The sequence below is a fragment of the Acinonyx jubatus genome, chromosome A2, assembly GCF_027475565.1.
Source record: "Acinonyx jubatus isolate Ajub_Pintada_27869175 chromosome A2, VMU_Ajub_asm_v1.0, whole genome shotgun sequence".
NCBI classification, from domain to species: Eukaryota; Metazoa; Chordata; class Mammalia; order Carnivora; family Felidae; genus Acinonyx; species Acinonyx jubatus.
The window spans coordinates 96699275-96725556 of record NC_069383.1 but is presented as its reverse complement, the minus strand read 5'-3'; the positions used below and the strand labels follow the sequence as shown (position 1 = coordinate 96725556).

At 39.0% G+C, this 26282-nt stretch overlaps 1 protein-coding gene across 4 annotated transcripts in view; it reads right to left on the bottom strand.

Moving 5' to 3' along the window:
* HECW1 (HECT, C2 and WW domain containing E3 ubiquitin protein ligase 1) overlaps nt 1-26282 on the bottom strand; it is a 420473-nt gene that overhangs the window by 185292 nt on the left and 208899 nt on the right. For all 4 annotated transcript variants that reach the window (XM_053218663.1, XM_053218662.1, XM_027071594.2 and 1 more), the window contains exon 4: nt 12855-12949. In XM_053218663.1, the coding sequence (XP_053074638.1) occupies nt 12855-12949 (95 nt within the window). The remainder of the gene's footprint in view (nt 1-12854; nt 12950-26282) is intronic.

The window sequence follows — 26282 nt, the reverse complement described above, 5'->3', positions numbered from 1 at the left end:
CACTTTGCACTAGTGATATGTGTCTAGGTATTTTAAAATGTGGTTTCTATGGAAAATGAAAATTGAAGAGATGATTTGGAATTAACTATTGGTAATCACAGAATATTATTTGGCATTTTGCTTTCTACATGCCAGGAAAGAAGGATGAAAACGAACCCTATGCAAATGTAGCTGAAACAAAGCTGGTAGAGGAACATTATCAGGAAACACCACCTCCAGACTCAAGACCCCAAAGTTCCACTTTAGAATAAGCTCTGAACCTTTCCCCCTGAAATAGAACAAATTTCTTAATATTGGGCCAAAATGGAATCTAAACTTTCAGGGTGCCTTTTAATTTTTTTAATGTTTATTTATTTTTGAGAGAGAGAGAGTGTGTGAGCAGGGAGGGAGCAGAGAAAGAGGGAGACACAGAATCTGAAGCAGGTTTCAGGCTCTGAGCTGTCAGCACAGAGCCTGATGTGGGGCTTGAACCCACAAACTGTGAGATCATGACCTGAGGCAAAGTCAGATGCTCAACTGACTGAGCCACCCAGGTGCTCCCAGGGTGCCTTTTACAGAGGTACAAAGGTGGGCAGGGTGTAGGCAATTCTCTGAAAGAAGATGCTTCATGTGGCTGTGACCTCTTTTCCTGATATTTCTTTTCTAAAAGAAGGAGTCCATCTAATGTGTTACCCAAAACACAAATGTCTAAGTGTTCTGCTGCGTTTGGTGCTTGGGTGGCTCAGTCGGTTAAGCATATGACTTCAGCTCAAGTCATCTCACAGTTCATGAGTTCGAGCCCCATGTCGGGCTCTGCTCTGACAGCTTAGAGCCTGGATCCTGCTTCAGATTCTGTGTCTTCCTCTCTCTCTTCCCTTCCCTTGCTCACGCTCTGACTCTCTCTCTCTCTCAAAAATAAACATTAAAAAATTTTTTATAAAAGAAAAAATAGAAAACAAACGATATGTTATGCCAATATCTAACCATCAAATGGGCTCAGTGAGTCAAAAGTTTAAAAAACATCTGACCATCAACTTCTCCCTATTCCCCTGAGAAACTCCTTTCCCAGTGCACCCTAGACTTTGTGGAATAGAGATAGACTTTAAAGTTAAAATAGTCAGGAAATCCTGTAAAATACCCCCTTATAAAATCATTCTATAGCTCACTAGTAAATGTCTGGGTAACACTGATCCTTTGCATGTAAATAAATCATGTGTGTGGTTTTAGCTGGAGCCCTCAAGTTTACATTTATTCTCTTTTATCAGTAGCATTTAATTTATAGACTATACAAATCAAAATGTTTTCTTAAGCTGTCTCCTAAACAAAGGCTAACAGGCATATATATGAAAGAAAGAAATGAAAAATTAGAATACTGTAAATCTAATTACTTCAGGCTTCTTGCCCTTCTAGCATAACTGAGATTCTTTCATTTAGAAACTGATTTTCAGACTATTAGGAACTAAGTCTTGGAATTGCATTTCATCATAGGATTATTGATGAAGTTCTCTTTTAGTGCCTGGTTGGATAGCTACTGGTGAAATGCTACAAAAATAAATTATGGATGTGTTAGTGAGAAAACAAACAAAACAATTAATTTTCAAAGGATCCTATGGCTATTATTAAAATGCAAGTCATAAAATAAACATCATGTCATCTTCTCAAAATGCCATGGGGCCAGGTTTCCAGAACCAGAACTGGAAAAGAGGGCAGATTTAAGAATATGATTGCAGGGCACAAGTCTAGTGAGATCATAAAAGGCTCAATTCTGACTAAATCCTCAGAAGGCCCTGTTTCTTTCCATCCTAAGATTTGCTCAAGGCTGCCTGTGCCTGGGCACTGTGAGATCCTCTGCCCAGTCTTTCCCAGATCCAATGCTAAGACCTCTCCAGTAGAGCAGTGCCGTCCATCCCAGTTAACAAGGGAGGATAAACTATGTGCTCCTCCATTAATTTTTTTGGTACTTTAAAGGTGAAGCTGAGACTCCAAGTGGACGCACAGGATGAAGGGGGCCCTTTGTTAAGCTGGGAGACCTTCACCCCGAACTGATGATACATTGCAATTGATGCTTATCACAATGATTTCAATCAGCACCTAGGCTTGCCACTTAATCTCTGCCACACATAAACCACAAGATCATTTACTATAAGACCAACATGCCTTCCAGATTATCAGTTTATGTCTAACAGTTCTTGACAGTTGGTCTCACCAGTCAGTTGCCTATGAGTTAATTTTGCAACTATTTGGCCAGGAGGTTTGGTAACTTGAAAGGAATTGTTCTATAGTTATTTTTAATGTTTTAAAATATTTTTCTGAAAAATCTGCTTTTAAAATTCCCAAGACAAATATTACTAGAACCAAGTTTAATGACTTAGGCTTTGGGTGCTTTTGACCTGTTTGTTCATTGCAGAAGACCCAGACTGTCTATGAAGGAAAATCTCAACCTGATCTTATTTTTAGAGTACTAACTTACCCTACATTCCCAGGGAAATGGCCTACTGAGTTATTTTTTTTTTTCAAATAGGAGAATGTGAACTCTTTAGGAATCTGACAAAGCAAATAAATCTGTGAACATGAACTTAAGGAAATACATTTCAATGTTGTGGCAGAGAACTTTGCTTTGGACTTTCTGCTGTTCAATTGTTATCAAAATCTTGGTTGCAGAGACACTGGATCAAAGTGATAGAAGAAGGGGAGGAGCCAAGATGGTGGAATAGCATGGAAGTTTTTTTGCATCTTGTGTCCATGAAATACAGCCAGATCAACACTAAACCATGCTGCACACCTAGAAAACTTATCTGAGGATTAATACAACAATCTGCACAACCTGAACCATAGAACTCAGCAGGTACGTGGTGCAGAGAAGTGAAGTCGGGGAGAGAGAAGCCATGGAGGGCAGGGAGCAGTTTTTGTTTGCAGAGAGAGGACAGAGATGGGGCGAGAGTGTGGGAAAAGCACCCCCCCCCAAAAGCAGCTGGAAAGAAAGTGGAAAAATGGAAACAGCCACAGAGACTGAACGAGGAAGAGAGAAAGGAGAAAGGAGAAGGCTTAAATTCTCTTAAGACCCTGAAAACAGGGGGAGCACAGAGTCTTAAACTCTGCAGCTCAGTATCGGGTGGTGCTCTGGTGGGAAGGGTGAATCCCCTGGAGCAGAGTGGGGTCCAGGTGGTCCACAGGCCACACAAGGAGAAGTGGTTCCACTGCTGGAAGGACATTTGGTAGAAGCTGTGTGGCCACCCAGTCCCAGCAGACTCCAAAGAACAACTACATTTGCTGGTGCTGGAACAAGGTTGTTAAGGGTGAAGGCTGGTGCCAGATGTGTGTTGTGATTTTCCATTTCCTGAAATGCTGCTGCTACACGATTGCGTGAACATTTTCTGGGGTGAGCTGGCACCCAGCCACAGTATCTGGCCATTGGTGGCAGCACGGTCCTGCAAACATTCCTGGGTGCAGCTGGCACCTGGCCATTGCTTGGTGAGACCATCCCCCAGAGGATCTGAGTGGGTCAAAGCTATAGTCCCTCAGAAGTGAGGGGTTGGGAAATACAGCCACATCTGAGATAAAACTCAGGAGGGAGGTGCCACCTGGCAACCTGACAGCTTGGTCACAGACAGTGTAAAAGTGGGGAGTGGATGGAAGCCAGAGACAAAGAACAGGTGCAGGATTGCTGGTTGGGGAGAGCACAGAGTTCCGATACTAGAGACTGGGTAGCTGGGTGATGCCGTTTTCACCCCTCCTGCACATGTGCATATACAACAGTCCACCCCAGTAAGCTAAACAACACCATCTAGTGGAGAACGGAGCCATTACACTAAGCCCCGCCCAACTGTGCCAATCTTGCTCTTCAGGAACACCAAAAATCTCTCTGCCTGCTTAGTTTATGGACTATAAAGTCCTTCATAGTTTGACTTCTAGGGAAAAATGATGTAAATCCAATCGTATTTCAGTCTGTTCACTGATCCATCTATTCAATTTTCTTTTTTTCTTTTTCATTTCTTTTCTTTTTCTTGAATACAGAAAGAGAAAAATTTATTTGTATTTTCCATTTTTATTAACAATGTTTTTCTTTATTTTTTGTACTATATTTTTTACTTTTTTGTAAATTTTTCAAAGTCTATTTTGTTTCCATCATTTCATTTTATTCTATTTCACTGTATTCATTTTCTGAAATTTTCAAGTGTTTTCCTTTTTTAAAGTTTTTTCTTGTTTTTCTTTTTTTTCCTCCCCCTCCCCTTTTCCTCTAATCTATCAAGCTCCTTTCAATAACCAGACCAAAACACACTTAGGATCTAGCATCATTTATTTGATTTTTTTTGTATGTGTTGTTTTTAATTTTTTAATTTTAATTTTTTTACTTTATTAATTCCTTTTCTTCCTTCAAACTGATGAAATGAAGGAATTCACCCCAAAAGAAAGAGCAGGAAGAAATGACAGTCAGGGACTTAATCAACACAGATACAAGCAAGATGTCTGAACCAGAGTTTAGAATCACGATAATAAGAGAACTAGCTGGGGTTGAAAATAGATTAGAATCCCTCTCTGTGGGGATAAAGAAGTAAAAACTACTCAGGATGAAATAAAAAATGTTATAATAGCTGCAATCTCGAATGGATGCCACAGTGGCAAGGATGGATGAGGCAGAGCAGTGAGTCAGTGATACAGAAGACAAACTTATGGAGAATAATGAAGCAGAAAAAAAGAGGAAGACTAAGGCAAAACAGCACAATTTAAGAATTAGAGAAATCAGTGACTCATTAAAAAGGAACAACATCAGAATCATAGGGCCCCAGAAGATGAAAAAAGAGAAAAAGGGGTAGAAGTGTTATGTGAGCAAATCATAGTGAAAAACTTTCCTAACCTGGGGAAAGACACAAACATAAAAATCCAGGAAGCACAGAGGACTCCAATAAGATTCAAAAAAAATGGACAATCAACAAGGCATATCATAGTCAAATTCACAAAATACTCAGGCAAGAAAAGAATCATGAAAGCAGCAAGGGGGAAAAAAAAGTCCTTAATCTACAAGGGAAGACAGATCAGGTTTGCAGCAGACCTATCCACAGAAACTTCACAGGCCAGAAAGGAGTGGCAGGATATGTTCAATGTGCTGAATCAGAAAAATATGCAGCCAAGAATTCTTCATCCAGCAAGGCTCTCATTCAAAAGAGAAGGAGAGATCAAAAGTTTCCCAGACAAATAAAATTAAAGGAGTTCGTGACCACTAAACCAGCCCTTCAGGAAATTTTAAGGGGGACTCTCTGAGGGGAGAATGGATGAAAAAAAAAGAAGAAGAAGACCAAAAGCAACAAAGACTAGAAAGGATCAGAGAACACCACCAGAAACTCCAACGCTACAAGAAACATAATGGCAATAAACTCATATCTTTCAGTATTCACTCTAAACATCAATGGACTAAATGCTCCAATCAAAAGACATAGGGTAACAGAATGGATAAGAAAGCAAGATCCATCTATATGTTCTTTATGAGAGACCCACTTTAGACCTAAAGACACCTTCAGATTGAAAGTAAAGGGATGGAACCATCTATCATGCTAATGGTCAACAAAAGAGAGCTGGAGTAGCCATACTTATATCAGACTATCTAGACTTTAAAGTAAAGACTGTAGCAAGAGATGAAGAAGGGCATTATACCATAATTAAGGGGTCTATCCACCAAGAAGACCCAACAATTGTAAACATTTATGCTCTGAATGTGGCACACCCTAATATATAAATCAATTAATCACAAACATAAAGAAACTCACTGATAATAATACCATAATAGTAGAGGACTTCCACACCCCACTTACAGCAATGGACAGATCATCTAAACAGAAAATCAACAAGGAAACAATGGCTTTGAATGACACACTGGACCCTGGACCAGATGGACTTAACAGATATATTCAGAACATTTCATCCTAAAGCAGCAGAATATATGTTATTATCCAGTCCACATGGAACGTTGTCCAGAATAGGTCACATACTGGGACACAAATCAGCTTTCAACAAGCACGAAAAGATCGAGATCATACCGTGCATATTTTCAGATCACAAAACTATAAAACTTGAAATCAACCACAAGAAAAAATGTGGAAAGAAAATAAATACTAAAGATCATCCTACTAAAGAATGAATGGGCTATTATTCAACATACTATTGGAAGTCTTAGCCTCTGCAATCAGACAACACAAAGAAATAAGAGGCATCCAAATCGGCCAAGAAGAGGTCAAACTTTCACTCTTCGCAGATGACATGATATTCTATATGGAAAACCCAAAAGATTCCACCAAAAAACTGCTAGAATTGATTCATGAATTCAGCAAAGTTGCAGGACATAAAACCAATGCACAGAAATCGGTTGCATTCCTATACACCAACAATAAAGTGACAGAAAGAGAAATCAAGGAATCAATCCCATTTACAGTTGCACAAAAACCATAAAATACCTAGGAATAAATCGAACCAAAGAGGTGAAAAATCTATACACTGAAAACTATAGAAAGCTTATGAAAGAAATTGAAGAAGACACAAAAAAATGGAAAAAGATTCCATGCTCCTGGATAGGAAGAACAAATATTGTTAAAATGTCGGTACTACCCATAGCAATGTACATATTCAATGCAATCTCTATCAAAATAACACCAGCATTCTTCACAGAGCTAGAAAAAACAATCCTAAAATTTGTGTGGAACCAGAAAAGACCTTGAATAGCCAAAGCAATCTTGAAAAAGAAAACCAAAGCAGGAGGCATCACAATCCCGGACTTCAAGCTGTATTACAAAGCTGTAATCATCAAGACAGTATGGTACTGGCACAAGAATAGACACTCAGATCAATTGAACAGAAGAGAGAAATGGACCCACAAACGTATGGCCAACTAATCATTGATAAAGCAGGAAAGAATATCCAATGGAAGAAAGAGTCTCTTCAGCAAGTAGTTCTGGGAAAGCTCTACAGCGACATAGAAAAAATGAACCTGGGCCACTTTCTTACACCATACACAAAAATAAACTCAAAATGGATGAAAGACCTAAATGTAAGACAGGAAGCCATCAAAATCCTTGAGGAGAAAGCAGGCAAAAACCTCTTTGACCTTGGCTGCAGCAACTTCTTAACATGTCTCCAGAAGCAAGGGAAACCAAAGCAAAAATGAATTATTGGGACATCATCAAAATAGAAAGCTTCTGCACAGTGAAGGAAACAATCAGCAAAACTAAAAGGCAACCAACGGAATGGGAGAAGATATTTGCAAACGACATATCAGATAAAGGGTTAGTATCCAAAATCTATAAAGAACTTATCAAACTCAACACCCAAAAAACAAATAATCCAGTGAAGAAATGGGCAAAAGACGTGAATAGACACTTCTCTAAAGAAGACATACAGATGGCCAACCAACACATGAAAAAATGCTCAACTTCATTCATCATCAGGGAAATACAAATCAAAACCATCATGAGATACCACCTTATACCTGTCACAATGGCTGACATTAACAACTCAGGCGACAACAGATGTTGGTGAGGATGCAAGAAAGAGGATCTCTTTTGCACTGCTGTTGGGAATGCAAACTGGTGCAGTCACTCTGGAAAATAGTATGGAGGTGCCTCAAAAAATTAAAAATAGAACTACTCTATGGCCCAGAAATTTCACTACTAGGTATTTATCCAAGGGATACAGGTATGCTGTTTTGAAGGGGCACATGCACCCCAATGTTTACAGAAGCACTATCAACAATAGCCAAAGTATGGAAAGAGCCCAAATGTCCATCGATTGATGAGTGGATAAAGAAGATGTGGTATATAGGCACAATGGAGTATTACTCAGCAATGTAAAAGGATGAAATCTTGCCATTTGTAACTATGTGGATGGAACTAGAGGGTATTATGCTAAGTGAAATTGGTCAGTCAGAGAAATACAAATCTCATATGACTTCACTCATATGAGGACTTTAAGATACTAAAGAGATGAACATAAGGGAAGGGAAGCAAAAATAATATAAAAACAGGGAAGGGGAAAAAACATAAAAGACTGTTAAATATGGAGAGTTACTGGAGGGGTTGTGAGAGGGGGAATGGGCTAAATGGGTTAAGGGGCATTAAGGAATCTACTTCTGAAATCATTGTTGCACTATATGCTAACTAACTGGGATATAAATTTAAAAAATACATTAAATAAAAATTTTAAAAACAGTGATAGAAGAAGGAGCAAAATGGATATATTCACTTACAATCTCTCATTGAAAACACTAATAGGTAGCTAGACAATAGCAATGCGAATTAAGGATATGAACAATCCAGAATAACAAAATTCTGATGGAATTTCCACAAATTAAAATTTTGATTAAGACTGAGTAAGAAATACATTCTTGGTCAGGGTGCCTGGCTGGCTCAGTTGGTTGAGTGTCCAACTCTTGATTTAGGCTCAGGTCATGAACTCACAGTCCTGGGATTGAACCCCATGTCAGGCTCTGTGCTAACAGTGCAGAGCCTCCTTGGGATTCTCTCCCTCCCTCTCTCTGCCCCTCTCCTGCCCGCACATGCTCTCTTTCTAAATAAATGAATAAACATTTAAAAAATACATTCTTGGTCTAAATGTAAACCTGGGAACCATCTACAGCAGGCCCCAGTTAAGGGGGCATAACATCCTCTGCCTGCCCCTCACTTTGGTGGCCCTTCCCCAACTCCCTGTACCCTGCCTCCTGATCCTGCCACAGTTATTCTTCCAACAGCTACTTATTTTCTGCATCCAGAGGCTACAATCCCTAGGCCTCCACACTGCTGGGTGCAAGGAAACACAAACACTCTTCAGGGAAAGTCCTGGAAAGTAGGCGTGGCAAGCAGTGTGCTCAGGACTCTGAACATACATCGAGAAGAGCTACAAGCTGCATCGGAATCTCACTCCCATAGAGAACCCAGCAGGCGGAGGGAGAGCTCTCTCCCCTCCAGCAGTCCCCATTAGAGGATGCCAACTTGGTCCACAAAGAGGGAAAGGCAGATTGAAAAGCTACTGTGGAGGCACAGACCTGAAGGGAAAAGCTGCAAAACTCCCAGTGTGCTGAGCTAAGGACAATTTATCTTCCCTGTCTTTTGGCAGTTTATAGGTATGGAGAGATTTCTGTCCTTCGATGTATAAAGAGGGAGAGAAAAAAAAATATCACGAGGCTTATAAAACAGACTGTAATGCACAAGGGAAAAGTAGCAAAAGTGCTGAGAGAAAGAGCTTATTGTGAGCACAATTTTTTACAGAAAATAGAAAACAGAAAACATATGCGAGGTGCTCCCAATGACATACAAACAGTATGAGAAACAAAGTGCAGGGTGCTGTATGGTGAAAATTAAGTAAGTTGTATGTTCTTCAGACCTCACACACAGTAGGTCTCGTTCCCTGCTAGGCCTGTGGCACCTCATACCCCCACATGCCTCTGCACATGCCGTTCCTTCTGCCAGTGCCTTACTCCCTCCCAGGCCTGGCAAATCCCATTCATGCCACCCGCATGCCACTTCCTCTGGAAGCTCTCCCAGCTGCTGCAGGCATCTTCTCACTGCCTTCTCTATACACCAGCCCAGTGGGTTTTTATACCCCAGCACCAGGCATTTCAAACAGTATTTATAAATCATCATGGAATAGCCATGAGTTCTCAATATCAGGACTTATATTTCATTATTTCTATACTCCTTCACTCATCATAGTTTCTGATAAACAGTTAGGACTAATACATAAATAAAAGCCTTGGAAAGATAAAGACAGGTGACAACCTCTTTTCATAACTGGGACCTTGGGGCACCTCGGTGGCTCAGTTGGTTAAGCATCCGACTCTTGGTTTTGGCTCAGGTCATGATCGCACAGTTCGTGAGTTTGAGCCCCACATTGGGTTCTGTGCTGACAGTGTGGAGCCTGCTTGGGATTCTTTCTCCCTCTCTCCCTGCCCCTCCCCTGTTCTCTCTCTCTCTCTCTCTCAAAATAAATAAATAAATAAACTTTAAAAAACATATAACTGGGACTTCAACAATTTTCAGTGAGACAAAGACAAAGGATAAGGGGGAACGAGGAAATGAGAAAAAGAATGAAAACATATTGAGAATCTTCTGTGCTCAAAACATCAAAGCACTGATTATATACTAGATGGGCATTTGACATCTTTTCCTCCTTTACAAAAAACTTTACTTTCAGCATACTGTTTTGTCACCAACTAACTCAGTGACCCTTGGGGCATGACACAACGGCCATTGACAGCCAACTTTTCATAAGAGATTAGTGCAGCACCAGAGCTCTCGCTTAAAAATGGATACTCAAATTTCCTCGGCAAAATGATTCTGGAAAACTTGAATAGCATTTCCCCTTAGTAACAGTGTGCACAAGGCCTTAGACCAGACTGTAAATACTTATTTAATCCAGAAGGCTGCTAGATTGTATGAGTAACTAAACCGAGATTCATTCCAACTCGATCATCAGATAGCCAAAGGGTCACATAACCAAAATGGCACTTCCCACCTGTCTCACAGATGTGCTGTGAATCCCCTAAAATAAGGCAAGTGAAACTCCTCTAAAGAGTGCACTGTGCTGTAAGAGCCATGAGGTTAACTATTATAAAACCCAACTGCATGTTAAAATACTGTCTGCAGGAAGATGCATGCTCCCAACGCAAAGGACGTCCAGCACGGCAGCGGGAGGACTTCTCTCTGTCCTTGGCATCACTTGGCCTTATGATCGGGCGCTCACATGTGTGGGGATTAAGAAGAGAAACGAAAGTTGTCTGTGGAATATATATAAAAGCAGCAACTCAAGTGTCTACTGATTTATGTGAGAAAATCATTATGGAGATGGCCATCAGGACGATAGCAACGTGTCCAAGTATTCCAAGGTGTCTGATATTTAAGTACAGGCAATGGTAGCACAGGTTAAATAACAAAGATGAGGTCAGGGCTGACTCAGAATCAATGCAATCTCCTGAACTTTTCTGTCAAATAGCAGGTTGAAGCAGCTCACATGATGTTTCCTCTTCTCAGACATCATCCTTGTTTCTTGTCAGCAGCCCTTGGAAAGACTTGTTTGTTGACAGTTTATCCCATTTTGTAAAACTTGTCTACTGTGCAATCCAGGCAGTATTCCAGGTAGTTGGCACCTTGTTTTCTTTTAGGCTTATACTGCACATCTCTGTGATGATGTGATTGCAGTTTGCATTGGTCTGAGAAACAGATTACAGCTGGAGTCTCCAGTAGGCTGAGTTCAGAGAAGCCAAATGCTCCAGAGAGCCTTCTCCAAAAAGGGCTTACCTAAAGATTAAAGGGCTGGCCAAGCTCACTCACAGTAGTACTCCGAGCAGAGGCAGATTAGGAGCTCTTCTCCCATTCCAGCCTTGAGCCAAAAAGGCTTGTCTATCACTGGGCATGGTCCATCCTGGCTGAGAAATCAGTGTATCCGGAAAGAAGCTGCCTAATTGCATGACATGCTGTGCTGTGGCAAAAGGCAGCCAAGCCTGCATCTGAAAGGTTTTTCCCGAGTCAGCAGACTCCACTTCCAGCCTCTTTTTTCTTCTCGGTCTGCTGTGTGTTCTGTGCCTCCCTGCTTTGCCCATCTCGCCTCTGGGTCAGTGCAGCCCCAGCTCCAGGTTCACTGCCTCGATGTAGCTGACTCTACTGCCTTGACAACTGGAGGCCTGTGTCAGGGCCTCTTTCGCTTCCCCAGGCACCTTCTTTTGAGGATTTCCCACACACAATGGGCCCAGAGAGGAGGGTGTGGCACCTGGGGATACTTTCCCAAATTGCCATACTTACCTTCCTGTTCTACCCAGTAATATGGCAATATCATCCTCCAATCTGCCTGGTTAGTGTAGGGGAAAATGGTACAATGGATCAGAGGTGCGGATGGTCCCTCCCCTTCTACCGTCCCTCTTGCTGTGTATCCCCTGACAAGGAGTCCTGGGACCCCCCTCCCTGGCCAGTGTCCAGCTCTGCACCACCTCCCTGAACAGAGGCACACTCGACTCACTCATCTTCTGCACACTGAAGAACTGACTTGTGAAACAGTGAAATGTTGTCCTTTGGAGGCAAAGTTCTTTCTGGGTAATTCATATTTCATTTCAAGTTTTCTCGGTCTCTCTTTTTTCACATAGAAGAAACAAACTTTTTTTTTTACTTATACCACCCCAACAAAGTCCTTACCGGTTTTTGGTTAGCCTCCTCCACTGAGTAATCTTTAATTCATGTGAAAAGGAAAGGGAATGCCACTTGTAAGTAGATGTATTGAGAACCAAGGAAAGAAGCACCACAGAGATACAAACTAGACTGTAATTTAGGAGAAAACGGCAGCTATTCTCAGAATACTCAGAAAAACCAGAGAGTAAGAAACAAAAGATTTGACCTAAGTCCCTGGTCTGCAACTAGCTTAACTGTGTGAGCTTAGGTACATTCCTTGGGCACTTCAGGCACTTTCCTCGTTCATATAAAGGGAAAAAGGACCAGAGATTCCAATCTTTTCTAGGCTTACCATTTTCTCGTTCTATGCTCAAAATCAATCTGAGATTATAAATGTTATTCCAGAAATTTATTTATAGGCCTAAGAAGAAATCGAGACATATGAAAATATAAATCCTTAAACGCAAGGAATTAAAAACAATGTATTCCAAAGAAACACTTGTTACTCACAGACATTATGCATGAGCCTACTAGAAACATCTCACTATCTAAGCTTAACTAACATTCCTCAAACAAAAAGTGGTGTGATTTTAATAAGTTTACCTTTGAATAATTTCTATCAAACTACCTATCATAATCTATCACTATAATCACACACACACACTCACACACACGAGTGAAATGGGAGTGAAAAAGCACCAGGGTTAGCTCTGACAAAGAGGAAGAGATGGGACTTACAGGAGCTGCAGAGTTTTTGACCGTGACACTGGGGGTGGTGGCTCGCAGGGCTCCACTCACGCCATGGTAGTATTTGAAGCAGATCTTAGTTTCGGCTGAAAGACAAAAATCAAATGGTACTGAGAAGCCAGGTATAACCCAGGAAGAGATAACCATCTCCAGAGGAACACCCCCGGACACTGCCACTGAACTCCTCCCATGAGCCAGGCAGGCCACACTTGATGACACTTGTTCAACATGTGACCCCATGGACAGGTCTGATGTCTTTCTAAAAATGTATCAGCAAAAATTACTCTTTGTAAGTGAAATTCAATATTAAACTTCTCAGCATCCATCCTATCTGATTATGGATGATTGGTTTTGTTTTATTTCATTTTAGGTAGGTTTCACACCCATTGCAGAGTCCAATACAGGGTATGAACTCACAATCTTGAGATTAAGACCTGAGCTGAGATCAAGAGTCCGACGCTTAATGGACTGAGCCACTCAGGTACTACAGAAGTTACTAGTTTTAAACTCAATGAAGAAAAGTATAAAATTTCTTCTCTGAGTGTTTTTATGCAAATTTGAGGGTATAAATTTTAATAGTATATGTAATGTCATAAAATAATAATGCAGTGAAACTGCATTTTTAAAAATTAACATTAAACAGGTTCAATGATCAAACCTTTGTTGATAACATTCTTTGTTTTATAGAATCATTGAATAGATTTGTAATTTGTAAATATTCCTGTAATTTTGGAAATTTGGGCTTTTCCCTAAAAATGAACGACTTTTTGAAAATTATGTTGAAGTTCAATTTTGCTCCCTAGGATAAGGGAGCAAAACCTGCTGGTTACCTACCCAAACACCCATTCTCCCTTTCCTCCTGAATGACAGAATTTCAATTTTATTTTAGATAGTAATGTCCAGCTGAAGTATCATGTTTTGGAGCCTCCCTTGCAGATAACATTTATGTTGTTTTCCATTGTTATTTTGGGGTTTCTGTTATCTGTAAACCTAACTAGATAGATAGATAGATAGATAGATAGAAAGGCTTCTTGACATAGAAGATGAATACTACAATACTCTTCCTTATAAGATGTGAATTTTTTTAGAGAGAGAGAGAACAAGTGTGCACACAAGTGGGGGAGGGGCAGAGAAAAAGAGAATCTCCACACTGAGCATGGAGCCCAGGGCTCGATCTCATGAACCATGAGATCATGACCTGAGCCCAAGTTAAGAGTTGGAAGCCCAACTGAGCCACACAGGTGCCCAAAAAGATGTAAATATTTTAAGGATTCTCCCTTCTTGTGGCCCAACCGCTTTCCAAAAAGCACTTTACACTTCCACCAGAAAATGTAGCTCTGACTATTTCATGGGAACCTTGTCAATATTGAGCATTATCAATTAGATATGAGTTTAAGACAGTGTCCATTTTTACTTCATGTATTTGATTAGTAGTGAGATTAAACATTTTTCACCAAATTAAAAAAAAGTTTTTTAATGTTTATTTTTGAGATAGAGAGAGAGACAGAGACAGAGTGTGAGCAAAGAGGGGCCTAGGGAGAAGGAGACATAAAATCTGAAGCAGGCTCCAGGTTCTGAGCTGTCAGCACAGAGCCCAACGCGGGGCTCAGACTCATGGACAGCGAGATCACAACCTGGGCCAAAGTCAGATACTTAACTGACTGAGCCACCCGGGTGCCCCTCATCAAATTTTGATTAGCCAACGTATTGACTCTTTTTTATTCATTGAACTGTAGTTGCTAAGACCTCCCGTTGCCTGGATAAAACCTGGGTGCTCACCTTTTAGTGGATATGTCCATACTTTAGGTATGTCAATACTTTCCATTTCTCCCCTGAGTCATTCTTTCCCTGCAGTCATTTTGCATTATTGTTAATTGCCTTTTAAGCTCTTGGTGGACAATCTTATAACCTAGTTCCATATTCTCCAAGGCACCTCACAGTTGTCCCCACATTGTTAGATATACTCACCCAGATCTACTATTGCTTCAGCCTGACAGGCAGGTTAGGGATCATGGAGGAACACTGAATAAAGCAGTGAGCCTATATAGCAACACAACCCCACTGGGCCAGTGCAGTTCAGAATGTGAGGTACTCTGCTTGTAGGTGCCAGTGAGATCTGCATGGAGGGGTGACCGGCCTCACCTCAAGCACAGTTGGGCGCAATGAAATTTTAGATAACAGGCATTCAGAAAAGGCACCACTAGCTTTCCTTTTCAAACAAAATTAGCCCAATGCCCTTAAGTAAAAAAGATCGGTAAAATTATGTACAATCTTGTATTGAATCCTATTGCTAGGTGAACAGACTAGTGCATATTTTGTGCCAAGAATTCATGGAAAATTTCAAAGCATGTTAATCTTCTTAAACTGCTGGCCAAGGTTTTTTTTTTTTTTTTTTTTTTCCAAACAACTTGTTTTAAAGCAAGTGTTTTGTCTGTTCCAGTATTTAGCAACTTGATTAATAATCAATCTTCCTTTTATTTAACCTAAATAAATATCTCCTATAGCTTAAAATGATTTTCTACTCAAAGTTGAAAGAAATTGAATTATGTAAAATTTCTTCTTCTTTAGGTATGTAGTGTGAAGAGAAGTCACTCACAGATGTTGAAACACACACAATAATATATAAATGATGTGTTGTATGGATTTTTAAAAGGTTCATTTATTTATTTTTAAGAGAGAGAGAAAGTATGAGTGGGGGAGGGGCAGAGAGAGATAGAGAGAGAGAGAATCCCAAGCAGCCTCTGCACTGTCAGTTCAGAGTCTGAAGCAGGGCTCGATTTCACTAATCATGAGATCATGACCTGAGCCGTAATCAAGAGTCAAACATTTAACTGACTGAGCCACCAGGCACCCCTGTTGTATGGATTTTTAAAAATCACTTCATCTTACAAATTCTATGCTACATCGCTCTGATTTTGGTGACAGTTATCTTAAATTGATCTGTTTGATTAACCCCACACCAAGTTTTTCCAGGAGAAGGAGACTGCATACTATTTATCTTTATATCTACAGTGCAATATAATGTAGGGATCCTCCAAAAAGACCTGTTGAAAAATGACTAATGAGCTGTTAGTTTCATTTAATTGACTCCACTGCCTTATTATTAACACAGGATCAGGTATAGTGTCCTGATGGGTCCTAATTCTTCATATAGAACACAAATTTTCCATGGCCTGATAACACATGACTTTTAAAATAGACTCACATATAGACTAAGAAATGGGCACATTTTTAACTTTTATTGCTCTTTTTTGAGAAAAGTATCAAGGTTCAAAGGCCAAGTAATATGAAAGAGCTGTTGGTTATTATGTCAGATACTTCATCTAAGGAAGCCGACAGTGGCTCCATCTTTCTCTACTCTTTTTAGATAAAATAATAATCATTCAAAAATCTCAAAGTTTTAACACCAGAAATCCCTGCTACAATAGTTGTGTTGCTTATTTGTAGTAATTATGTGTGTAGTAACAGAACTTTAAGAAAGCAATCTAAAGAAAAAGAAGGAATGTGGAATCAAATAGATAGAAGTCCAATTCTTGACTTACCTGTCATTAATAGAGCGAGTTACATAGACTCTCCAAGCCTTAATCTTTACGTAGAATAGTGACGTCATTGCCAACGTTGCATATGTTGTTTCACACATGGTTGTTGTACAGAGAAAATGGAATATTGTGTGAGGCCTACTATACATGAGGTGGTCAGCACATATAAGTTACTCTTCTCAAATGTGCCAGCCAGATCAGCATTTATGATCCACAGAACTATCTTGTATAGTTGTTCAGATATATCCTACAATAGGGTGTCCAACTATGGGTTAAGTAGGAGGTCAAAATCCAACCCAGGCTCCACTCAGTGTTCTTGCCATTCCAGAAGATGAAGTTTACATCCTAAACTCTCGTAGGCCCATGGTGGCCCTGAAGTAAGTCTCCCTATTTTGGTTGCTTTTGCCTGGCACATGATTTGTTTTCCAATGTGGGCAGGGGTACCAGCTCATTCACAAAGTGGAGTAAAACTGATGTTTCTGCCTGTATAAATACGTATGTTTGCAAATGTAATTTTTATTTTGGGGGAATGTATCCAGAAAGTACAGGTTATTTTACTTCAGTCATAGTATCACTTAAGCAAACAAGAAAATTGTTGGCTTTTTCCGCCTCCACTCTTGAGGGATTGGCAAGGCTTCTGTAGTATCTGAGACATCAGTATGCCATGATGGTAGTAGACCTAGCAGAAGTATAATATTCAGTTAAGTTTAAAAGTTATGATAGAGAACTACTCAAAGAGCTTGGGAAGATGGTGGAGCAGGACCCTGAACTCTCCCCATCCAACGTTTACAACTAGATATAATCCACATACAAGTAAATAACTAGAGAGTGACCCAAAGGCTGGCACAACAAACTCCACAACTAAATATAGAGAAGAAGCTGCATTTGAAAGGTTAGGAAGATCAGGAAGGTGAAGGGAAGCCGCCCACAGGAGGGAGGGAGCTGCACACTTAGAGAGGGCAGAGACATGGATTCTTGCACCAGGGAGCTCACTGGGGAAGACTAATCCCCATAACATTTGGCCTGGAAAACCAGAGGGGCTGAATTCCATGGCTTTGTATAATCAGTGGGACTTGGAACCTGGACTGTTAAAAGTCAGCTACTCAGCACTGGGCAAGCCAGGAGGGTGAGTGACAGCTGGGTTGCTGCCCTTAAAGAGACAACAGCCTGCACACAGAGAGGCAACATAAAAATGGCAGTTTATGCAGCACCAGAGGCAAATGGGAGACAGCTCTGTTCATACTGATTTTGGAGTATGTTGGGGGATTTTTCTGAAAATGAAGAAGTTGGCAGGTGTCATTTTCCTCCCCTGCCCCCCAGCATAAACACAAGACCATCTGTGGGGGTAAGGAGTGGTGCTGTACTTGCTATGTAACCTGCTAGCAGTGCACCACACCCAGGAGTTCTCCTGAGGACTCGCTCACTCAAAGCTTGCTAGCTTTGGCCCCGGGAACAGGGCAAATTTTGTTAAAGCCAGGTATATGACCTGTCCAGTCGCTGGGTGCACAGCTGCTTCTGTCCACCTCATCCAGCCACCCCAAAGTGCTTAGCCATGCCCAGCCATTGCCATGTGCCCTGCCCAGCCTCACAACCCAAGCCAACCCAGGGGATTTGGCATAAGGCCAGCAGCCCAGTGCAAATTTTGCTGACACTGCCACCTTGCTCTCAAGTTTCCAGATAGGCATGCCCACTCAGAGCTGGCTTACCTGGGTGTCACTAACAGGAAAGAGAACAAGCACAGACCACAACAGGCAAAGTCAGTGCAGACAACTGCACTGAAAGGAAAGGTGACTCAGACACAACAGCAGGGCATAAGCAACACGCATAGGATACTTTCCCGAAGTGCCAAGTTTGGGTGCAGAGGGGACAGTGCACTGCATGCACTCCAGGATCTCCTCTTCATAAAGTAACTACTTTCAAGAGCAGAAGGCAGATGAATTTCCTAACACACAGAAACAGACACAGAGAGGCAAACAAAAATGAAGAGACAGACAAATTTATCCAAAATGAAAGAACAGGACGTTGGCCAGAGATCTAAGCAAAACAGATAAGTAACATGCCTGATAGAGAATTTAAAGTAATAGTAATAAGGATACTCACTGGATTTGAGAAAAGAGTGGAAGACATGAGTGAGATACTTAACACAGAGATAAGGAATAACAAAGCAGAGACAAAGGGCTCAATAAACAAAATGAGAAACACACTTGATGTAATGAACAGCAGGCTAGAAGAAGCAGAAGAATATATTATAACCTAGAAGACAGAGTAATGAAAAGTAATCAACATGAGCAAAAGAGAGAAAAAAGAATTATGCAAAATAATAGACTTAGGGCATTCAATGATTTCATCAAACATAATAACATTCATATTATAGGTATTCCAGAAGAAGAAGAGAGAGAAAAGGGAGCAGTACATTTTTTTTTTGAAGAAATAATAGTTGAAAACTTCTCTAATTTGGGGAAGGAAACAGATATCCAGATCTAAAAGGCACAGAGAGGGGAACCTGAGTGGCTCAGTTGGTTAAAAGCCTGACTCTTGATTTCAGCTCAGGTCAGGATCTCACAGTCATGAGATCAAGCCCCAGTTTGGGCTCCATGCTGAGCACATGCCTGCTTGGGATCCTCTCTCTTCTTCTCTCTCTGCTCCTCCCCCATGCAGTCTCTCTGTCTCTCTCAAAATAAATAAATAAATGAATGAATGAATGAATAAATAAATAAATATTTAAAAAGGGCACAGAAAACCCCCACCAAAGTCCACAAAAGCAGATCTACACCAAGACATGTTGTAATTAAACTGGCAAAATATAGTGATGAAGAAAAAAATTTTAAAGCAGCAAAACAAAAGAACACAGTAACATACAAGAGAAACCCCATAAAGCTAGTGTGGGATTTTTCAGCATAAACTTTCCAACCTAGAAGGGAGTGGCATGATATATTCAAAGTGCCGAATGGGAAAAATATGTAGCCAAAAATACTCTATAGAGCAAGGCTACCATCAAGAATAGGAGAGATAAAGAGCTTCCCAAACACAAACTAAAGGTGTTTATGACCACTAAACATGCCCTGCAAGAAATATTAAAAGGGACCCTTTGAGTGGAGAGGAAAGACCAAAAGTGAAAGTATAAAGGTAGGTAACAAAAAAGCAGTAAAAAATGAGTTTTTCTGTAAAAAGTAGGTCAAGGAAGTCACAAGATCAAATGATGCAAAAAAATGGCAAGATATAACTAAAACATGGAGAGAGTAACGAATGGGTTCAAACTTAAGCAACCATCAATTTAATATAGACTGCTATATGCAGAATATGTTATGTATAAACCTAATGGGAACCACAAAGCAAAAACCACTAACGAATATACAAAGAATAAGGAGAAAGAAATCCAAATATATCACTAAAGAAAATCGGCAAACCGTGAAAGGCAAGGAAGGATCAGAGAAAATCTTCAGAAACAACCACAAAACAAATAACATAATGAAAATAAGTACATATCTATCAACAATTATGCTGAAATTAAATGTCCTAAATGCTCCAATCAAAAGACACAGGGTGACAGAATGGATAAAAAAAAACAAGGCCCATCTATATGCTGCCTTACAAGATACTCATTTTAGACCTAAAGACAACTTCATATTGATAGTGAGAGAATGGAGAAGCATCTTTCTTGTGAATGGATGTCAAAAGAAAGCTGAAGTAGTAATACTTATATCAGCCAAAATTGACTTTAAAACAAATACTGTAACAAGAGACACGTAAGGACATGATATAATGATAAATGGAATAATCCAAAAACAATATATAACAATTGCAAATATTTATACACCCAACATAGAAGCAGCCAAATACATAAAACAGTTAATAACAAACACACAGCTATTGATAATAATACAATAATAATAGGGGACTTTAATACCCCACTTACATCAATGGACAGATCATCTAAATAGAAAATGAACAAGGAAATAATGGCTTTGAATGACACACTGGAACAGATGGATTTAACAGACATATTCAGAACATTCTATCCTAAAACATTCTTTTCAAGTACACATGGGACATCATCCAGAATGGATCACATATTAACCTACAAAGCCAGCCTCAACAAATTCAAGAAGATCTAAGTAAAAGCATGCATTTCTTCTGACCACAATGCTATGAAACTAGAAGTCAATCACAAGAAAAATATCTGGAAATACCACAAATACATGGATGATAAACAACATGCTACTAAACAATGACTGGGTCAACCAGGAAATCCATGGAAGAAATCCATGGAAGAAGACATAAAAATCCATGGAAAGAAATGAAAATGAAAACACACTGAGCCAAAACCTTTGGGATGCAGCAAAAGTGGTTCTAAGAGGGAAGTTTATAGCAATACAGGTCTGCCTCAAGAAGCAGGAAATATTTCAAATAAACAACCTAATCTTACACATATAGGAGCTAGGAAAAGAAAAACAAAATAAAACCTTAAACCACCAGAAGGAAATAAATAATAAAAATTAGAGCAGAAAGAAATGATGCAGAAACTAAAAAACAATCAAACAGATTAATGAAACTAGGAGCTGATTATTTGGGAAATAAAATAAAATAAAATTACACCTCTAGCCAGATTTAAATCAAGAAAAAAGAGAAAGAACTCAAATAAATAAAATAACAAATGAGACAGGAGAAATAACAACCAATACCACAGAAATACAAACAATTATAAGACAATATTATGAAAAACTATATGCTAACAAACTGGACAACTTAGAAGAAATTGATGAATTCCTAGAAACATATAACCTACCAAAAATGAAAAGGAAGAAATAAAAAATTATAACAGAGTGATAAGCAGCAACGAAATTGAATCAGTAATCAAAAACCTCCCAACAAACAAAAGTCCAGGACCAGATGGCTTCAGAGGGAATTATATCAAACATTTAGAGAGTTAATACCTTTTCTTCTCAAACTCCCAAAAAACATAAATGGAAGGAAACTTCCAAACTCATTCTATGAGGCCAGCATTACCCTGATGCCAACACCAAATAAAGACTAACTGAAAAAGAGAACTACAGACCAATATTCCTGGTGAACATGGATGCAACAATCCTAAACAAAATACTAGCAAACCCAATCCAATAATACATCTAAAAAAATAAGTCACCATAATCAAGTGGCATTTATTCATGGGTTGCAAGGGTGGTTCAATATTCACAAATCAATCAACATAATACATCAGATCAGTAAGAGATAATATAAGAACTATATGTACATTTCAATAAATTCAGAAAAAACATTTGACAAAGAATAACGTCCATTTATGATAAAATCCTTCAACAAAGTAGGTTTAGAAGGAACATACCTCAGGGCACCTGGGTGGCTCAGTCAGTTGAGCCTCTGACTTCAACTCAGGTCATGGTCTCAAGGTTTGTGAGTTCAAGCTCCATATAGGGCTCGCTGCTGTCAGCACAGAGTATGCATCATATCCTGTCCCCCACTATTTGCTCCTCTCCTGCTAATGCTTCCTCTCTTTCAAAAATAAATTTAAAAAAACATTAAAAAAAGAAGGAACATACCTCAACATAATAAAGCCATATATTAAAAGCCCACAGCTAACATCATCCTTAATGGGGAAGACTTAGAACTTTTCCAGTAAGTTCAGGATCAAGACAAAGATGTCCACTCTCACTTTTATTCAAAATAGTACTGGCAGTCCCAGCCACAGCAATCAGACAACAAAAAGAAATCAAAGGCATCCAAATCAGTAAGAATAAGTAAAACTTCCACTATTTGCAGATGACATGATGCTCTGTATAGAAAACTTGAAATACTCCACCAAAACACTGCTAGAACTGAGAAATTCAGTAAAGTTGCAGGAAATATAATCAACATACAGGAATCTGTTGCATTTCTATACACCAATAATGAAGCAACCAAAAGAGAAATTAAGAAAACAACCCTATTTACAATTGCCCTAAAATAATAAAATACCTACAAATAAACCTAACCAAAGAGGTAAACAATCTGTACTCTGAAAACACTGATAAAAGAAACTGAAGACAACACAGAGAAATAGAAAGACATTCCACGCTCAAGGACTGGAAGAACAAATATTGTTAAAATGTCTATACTACCCAAAGCACAATCTACACATTTAATGTAATCTTTATCACAATACTACCAGCATTTTTCACAAAGCTAGTACAAGCAATCCTAAAATTTATGTGGAGCTACAAAAGACCCCAAATAGCCAGAGAAATCTTGAAAAAGAAAGGCAAAGCTGGAGGCATCACAATTCCAGACTTCAAGTCAGATTAAAAACTATAGTAATCAAACCAGTATGGTACTGGTGCAAAAACGGACACATAGATCAATGGAACAGAATAGGACACCCAGAAGTAAACCCACAACTTAATCTTTGACAAAGCCAGAGAGAATAGTCAATGCGAAAAAGATAGTCTCTCTAACAAATAGCGTTGGGAAAACTGGACAGCAACATGCAAAAGAATGAAACTGGACCATTTTCTTACACCAAACACAAAAATAAATTCAAAATGGACTGAAGACATAAATTTGAGGCCTGAAACAAACAAACAAATAAAGCCTAGAAGAGAACACAGGCAGTAATTTCTCTGACACTAGGCATAGCAACTTTTTTTTCTAGATATGTCTCCTGAGGCAAGAGAAATAAAGGCAAAAGTAAACTATTGGGACTACATCAAAATAAAGAGCTTCTGCACGGCAAAGGAAACAATCAACAAAACTAATAGGCAATGCACAGAATGGGAAAATATATTTGCAAATGACATACCCAATAAAAGGTTAGTCTCCAAAATATATGAACTTGTATAAACTTGTGCAAGTCAACACCAAGGAACAAATAATCCAACTAAAAAATGGACAGAAAACATGAACAGACATTTCTCCAAAGACATACAGATGGTCAACAGACACTTGAAAAGATGTTCATCATCACTTACCATCAGGGAAATGCAAATCAAAACTACAATGAGATATCATCTCACACCAGTCAGAATGGCTAAAATCAACAATACAAGAAGCATTAGGTGTTGGCGAGGATGTGGAGAAAAAGGAACCCTTGTGCACTGTTGGTGGGGATGCAAATAGGTAAAGCCACTGTAGAAAACAGTAAGAAGGTTCCTTAAAAAGTAAAAAATTGTGGGGCACCTGGTGGCTCAGTTGGTTAAGCAACCAACTTTGGCTCAGGTCATTATCTCACAGTTCTTGGGTTCAAGCCCTGTGTCAGGCTCTGTGCTGACAGCTCAGAGCCTGGAGTCTGCTTCAGATTCTGTGTCTCCCTCTCTCTCTGCTCCTCCCCTACTTGTACTCTATCTTGCTCAAAAATGAACAGACATTTAAAAAAATTAAAAGAAAAAAATAAAGTGCTTACCACAATGCTTAGCATATAAGACTTCAAAAAATGTCATCTATCAATTCATTTTTTACATCTAAAAACAAAGAGGCCAAAATGTGAGGCCACTTGTACAAGTTCACAGATGTAGTTCACAGCAGCTAGGATTTAATTAACATTAACTTTCCATATGGTGATTGTCTTTTAAAATTTTTAGAAAGTCAAGATTATTGACTAGCTAGCAATAGCAAACTTCCACTTCCAGTAATGACGTACTGGGTATATTCAGAAAACATCTAGAAAAACTGGAAAAATATGAAAATAAACCTGCCTAAAGTAGGGTTGCCAGATAAAATAAAGGATACCCAGTTAAATTTGAGTTTCAACAAAACAGGGAATACGTTTTTAGCATAAGTCTGTTCCAATTATTACATAGAACAGACTTGTACTAAAAAAGATATTCATTGTTAATCTCTCAAATTTAGTTCGAGAGTCTTGGAAGTTTTCCCCCCTATAATTGGAAATCCTAGCCTGAAGGCATCAGAGATCCAGTGAGACAATGGGAATATGAAGACAAGATCCATAAAAAGAAAACTCAGAGATAAACCTAGTATTTGGGGTTGCTGTTTCTTTAGTTGGGCTGGGGAGAGCTGTGTTGATTCTGATAAATTCAGCTGAGAGGCTAGAAAAGTGAAAAGAACTTCTTTCAGACTTTCAAGGCTAAGGGGATCAAACTTAAGAGTTCAGGGCTTGCCAAAGCTGAAGGCTCTGGTAATCCTTCACGATTCAAATCAGCACACTGAATAGCAGAACAGATATGCTGTTGACTATACACTTGCCCTTACCCTTCAAATCATTTCAAGCCTTGAAATTCAACTGAGTGCATTCTGGATGCTAGATATCATCCAGAAGGAAATGTAACTCCTCTCTGGAGGGAAACATCATTCTAAGCCTCAAATTATTTCTACAAGTTTTCATTTACAATGGCCAGTCCTCAATCAAAATTGCCCAGGCACTTGCAGATACAATGCAATGTACAAAATACCGAAAGAACAAGTAGGCATTATAAGCTGACTCATTTGACTTCTAGATTTTGGAGATATCAGACACAAGCTTTAACTGAACTTATACTGAAAACATTCAAGGAAATAAAAGACAGGATTGAAAATATCAGCAAAGAATGAAGTCTATAAAAATGAACCAAACAGAAATTCTGGATCTGAAAAACTACACTTTTGAAATAGTGTACTCATTAGATGGGTTTAAAACAGATTAAACAAAATACAGGAGAATATTTAGGGAACTGGAATGTAGGTCAGGAAAAAGTTCAGAATGAAGCATGCAGAGAAAAAAGGTATAAAATATAAAAGAAAAGTAAGAAACATATGTGATACTAGGGGGTGGTCTAAAATATGTATAAATTAGAATCCAAAAGTAAAGGAGAGAGACAGTGGTGCTAAAGCCAAAAATTCTTCAAAACTTAAAAATTCATCAAAAAGTTCCAAAAGTTATAAAAAAACATCAAGCTACAGGGTCAAGAAAAACCCCTATGAATCCAAAAAGAACAGAGCACACAGACATCATTGTAGAACTTTGAAAAAGACAAGAAAAATCACATCATCAACCAGTGAGGGAAGGAGCTGGATTATCTTCATAGGAGCAATAATTTGACAGATAGCTAGTCAACATCAACAGAAACTATAGAAGACAAAGGAATGACAGCTTCAATGTGCTAAAAAAAGAAAACCAAAACACCTTGTTACATAGAATTCTTCAACCCAGAAAAAATAAGAAGTCTTATTCTATAAGAATAAGGTGATCATTCCTATTGCTGTCTGAACATTGCACAGGCTGCCAACACCATGAATTTTGAACTTCATGGCAAGTTTTTAGCTATCCATATGTTACAATGCATGCAATGCAGAAATGCCCAAATCTTATGAATCAAAGTGTGATCAGAATTGATGACTTAGACATTTGGATTAGCACAAATGCCTTCCTTTGTGAACCACTTATTTGTGCAGAAAAAGCCAAATTATCTATGCAATAACATTCTGTGGCAAGAACAGTGAGCTTAAATCTAATATTCCATTAGTAGATTTATAGCTTAAATCTACTAATATTCCATTAGTAGCTTTATAAATCTACTAATATTCCAGTGAGCTTAAATCTACTAAAATAGATGTGAGCCAAGGTAAACCATAACCTCAACATCTAGGTAAAGCACTTTTAACTCAAGAAGTTATATTTACAGTGAGAGAGTCAGTCCTGACAGTTATTTAGAAAGGGTAATAGAGAGTACAATATCTTCACATGCTCAAAAAGATCTAGAAGCAATGGAGAGGATGTGGAGAAAAAGTAATCCTCATGTACTGTTGGTGGGAATGCAAACTGGTTCAGCCACTGTGGCAAACAGTATGGAGGTGCTTCAAAAAATTAAAAATAGAATGACCATATGATTTGATAGTTCTACGACTGGGTATTTACCCAAACAAATGAAAACACTAATTTGAAAAGATATACACACCC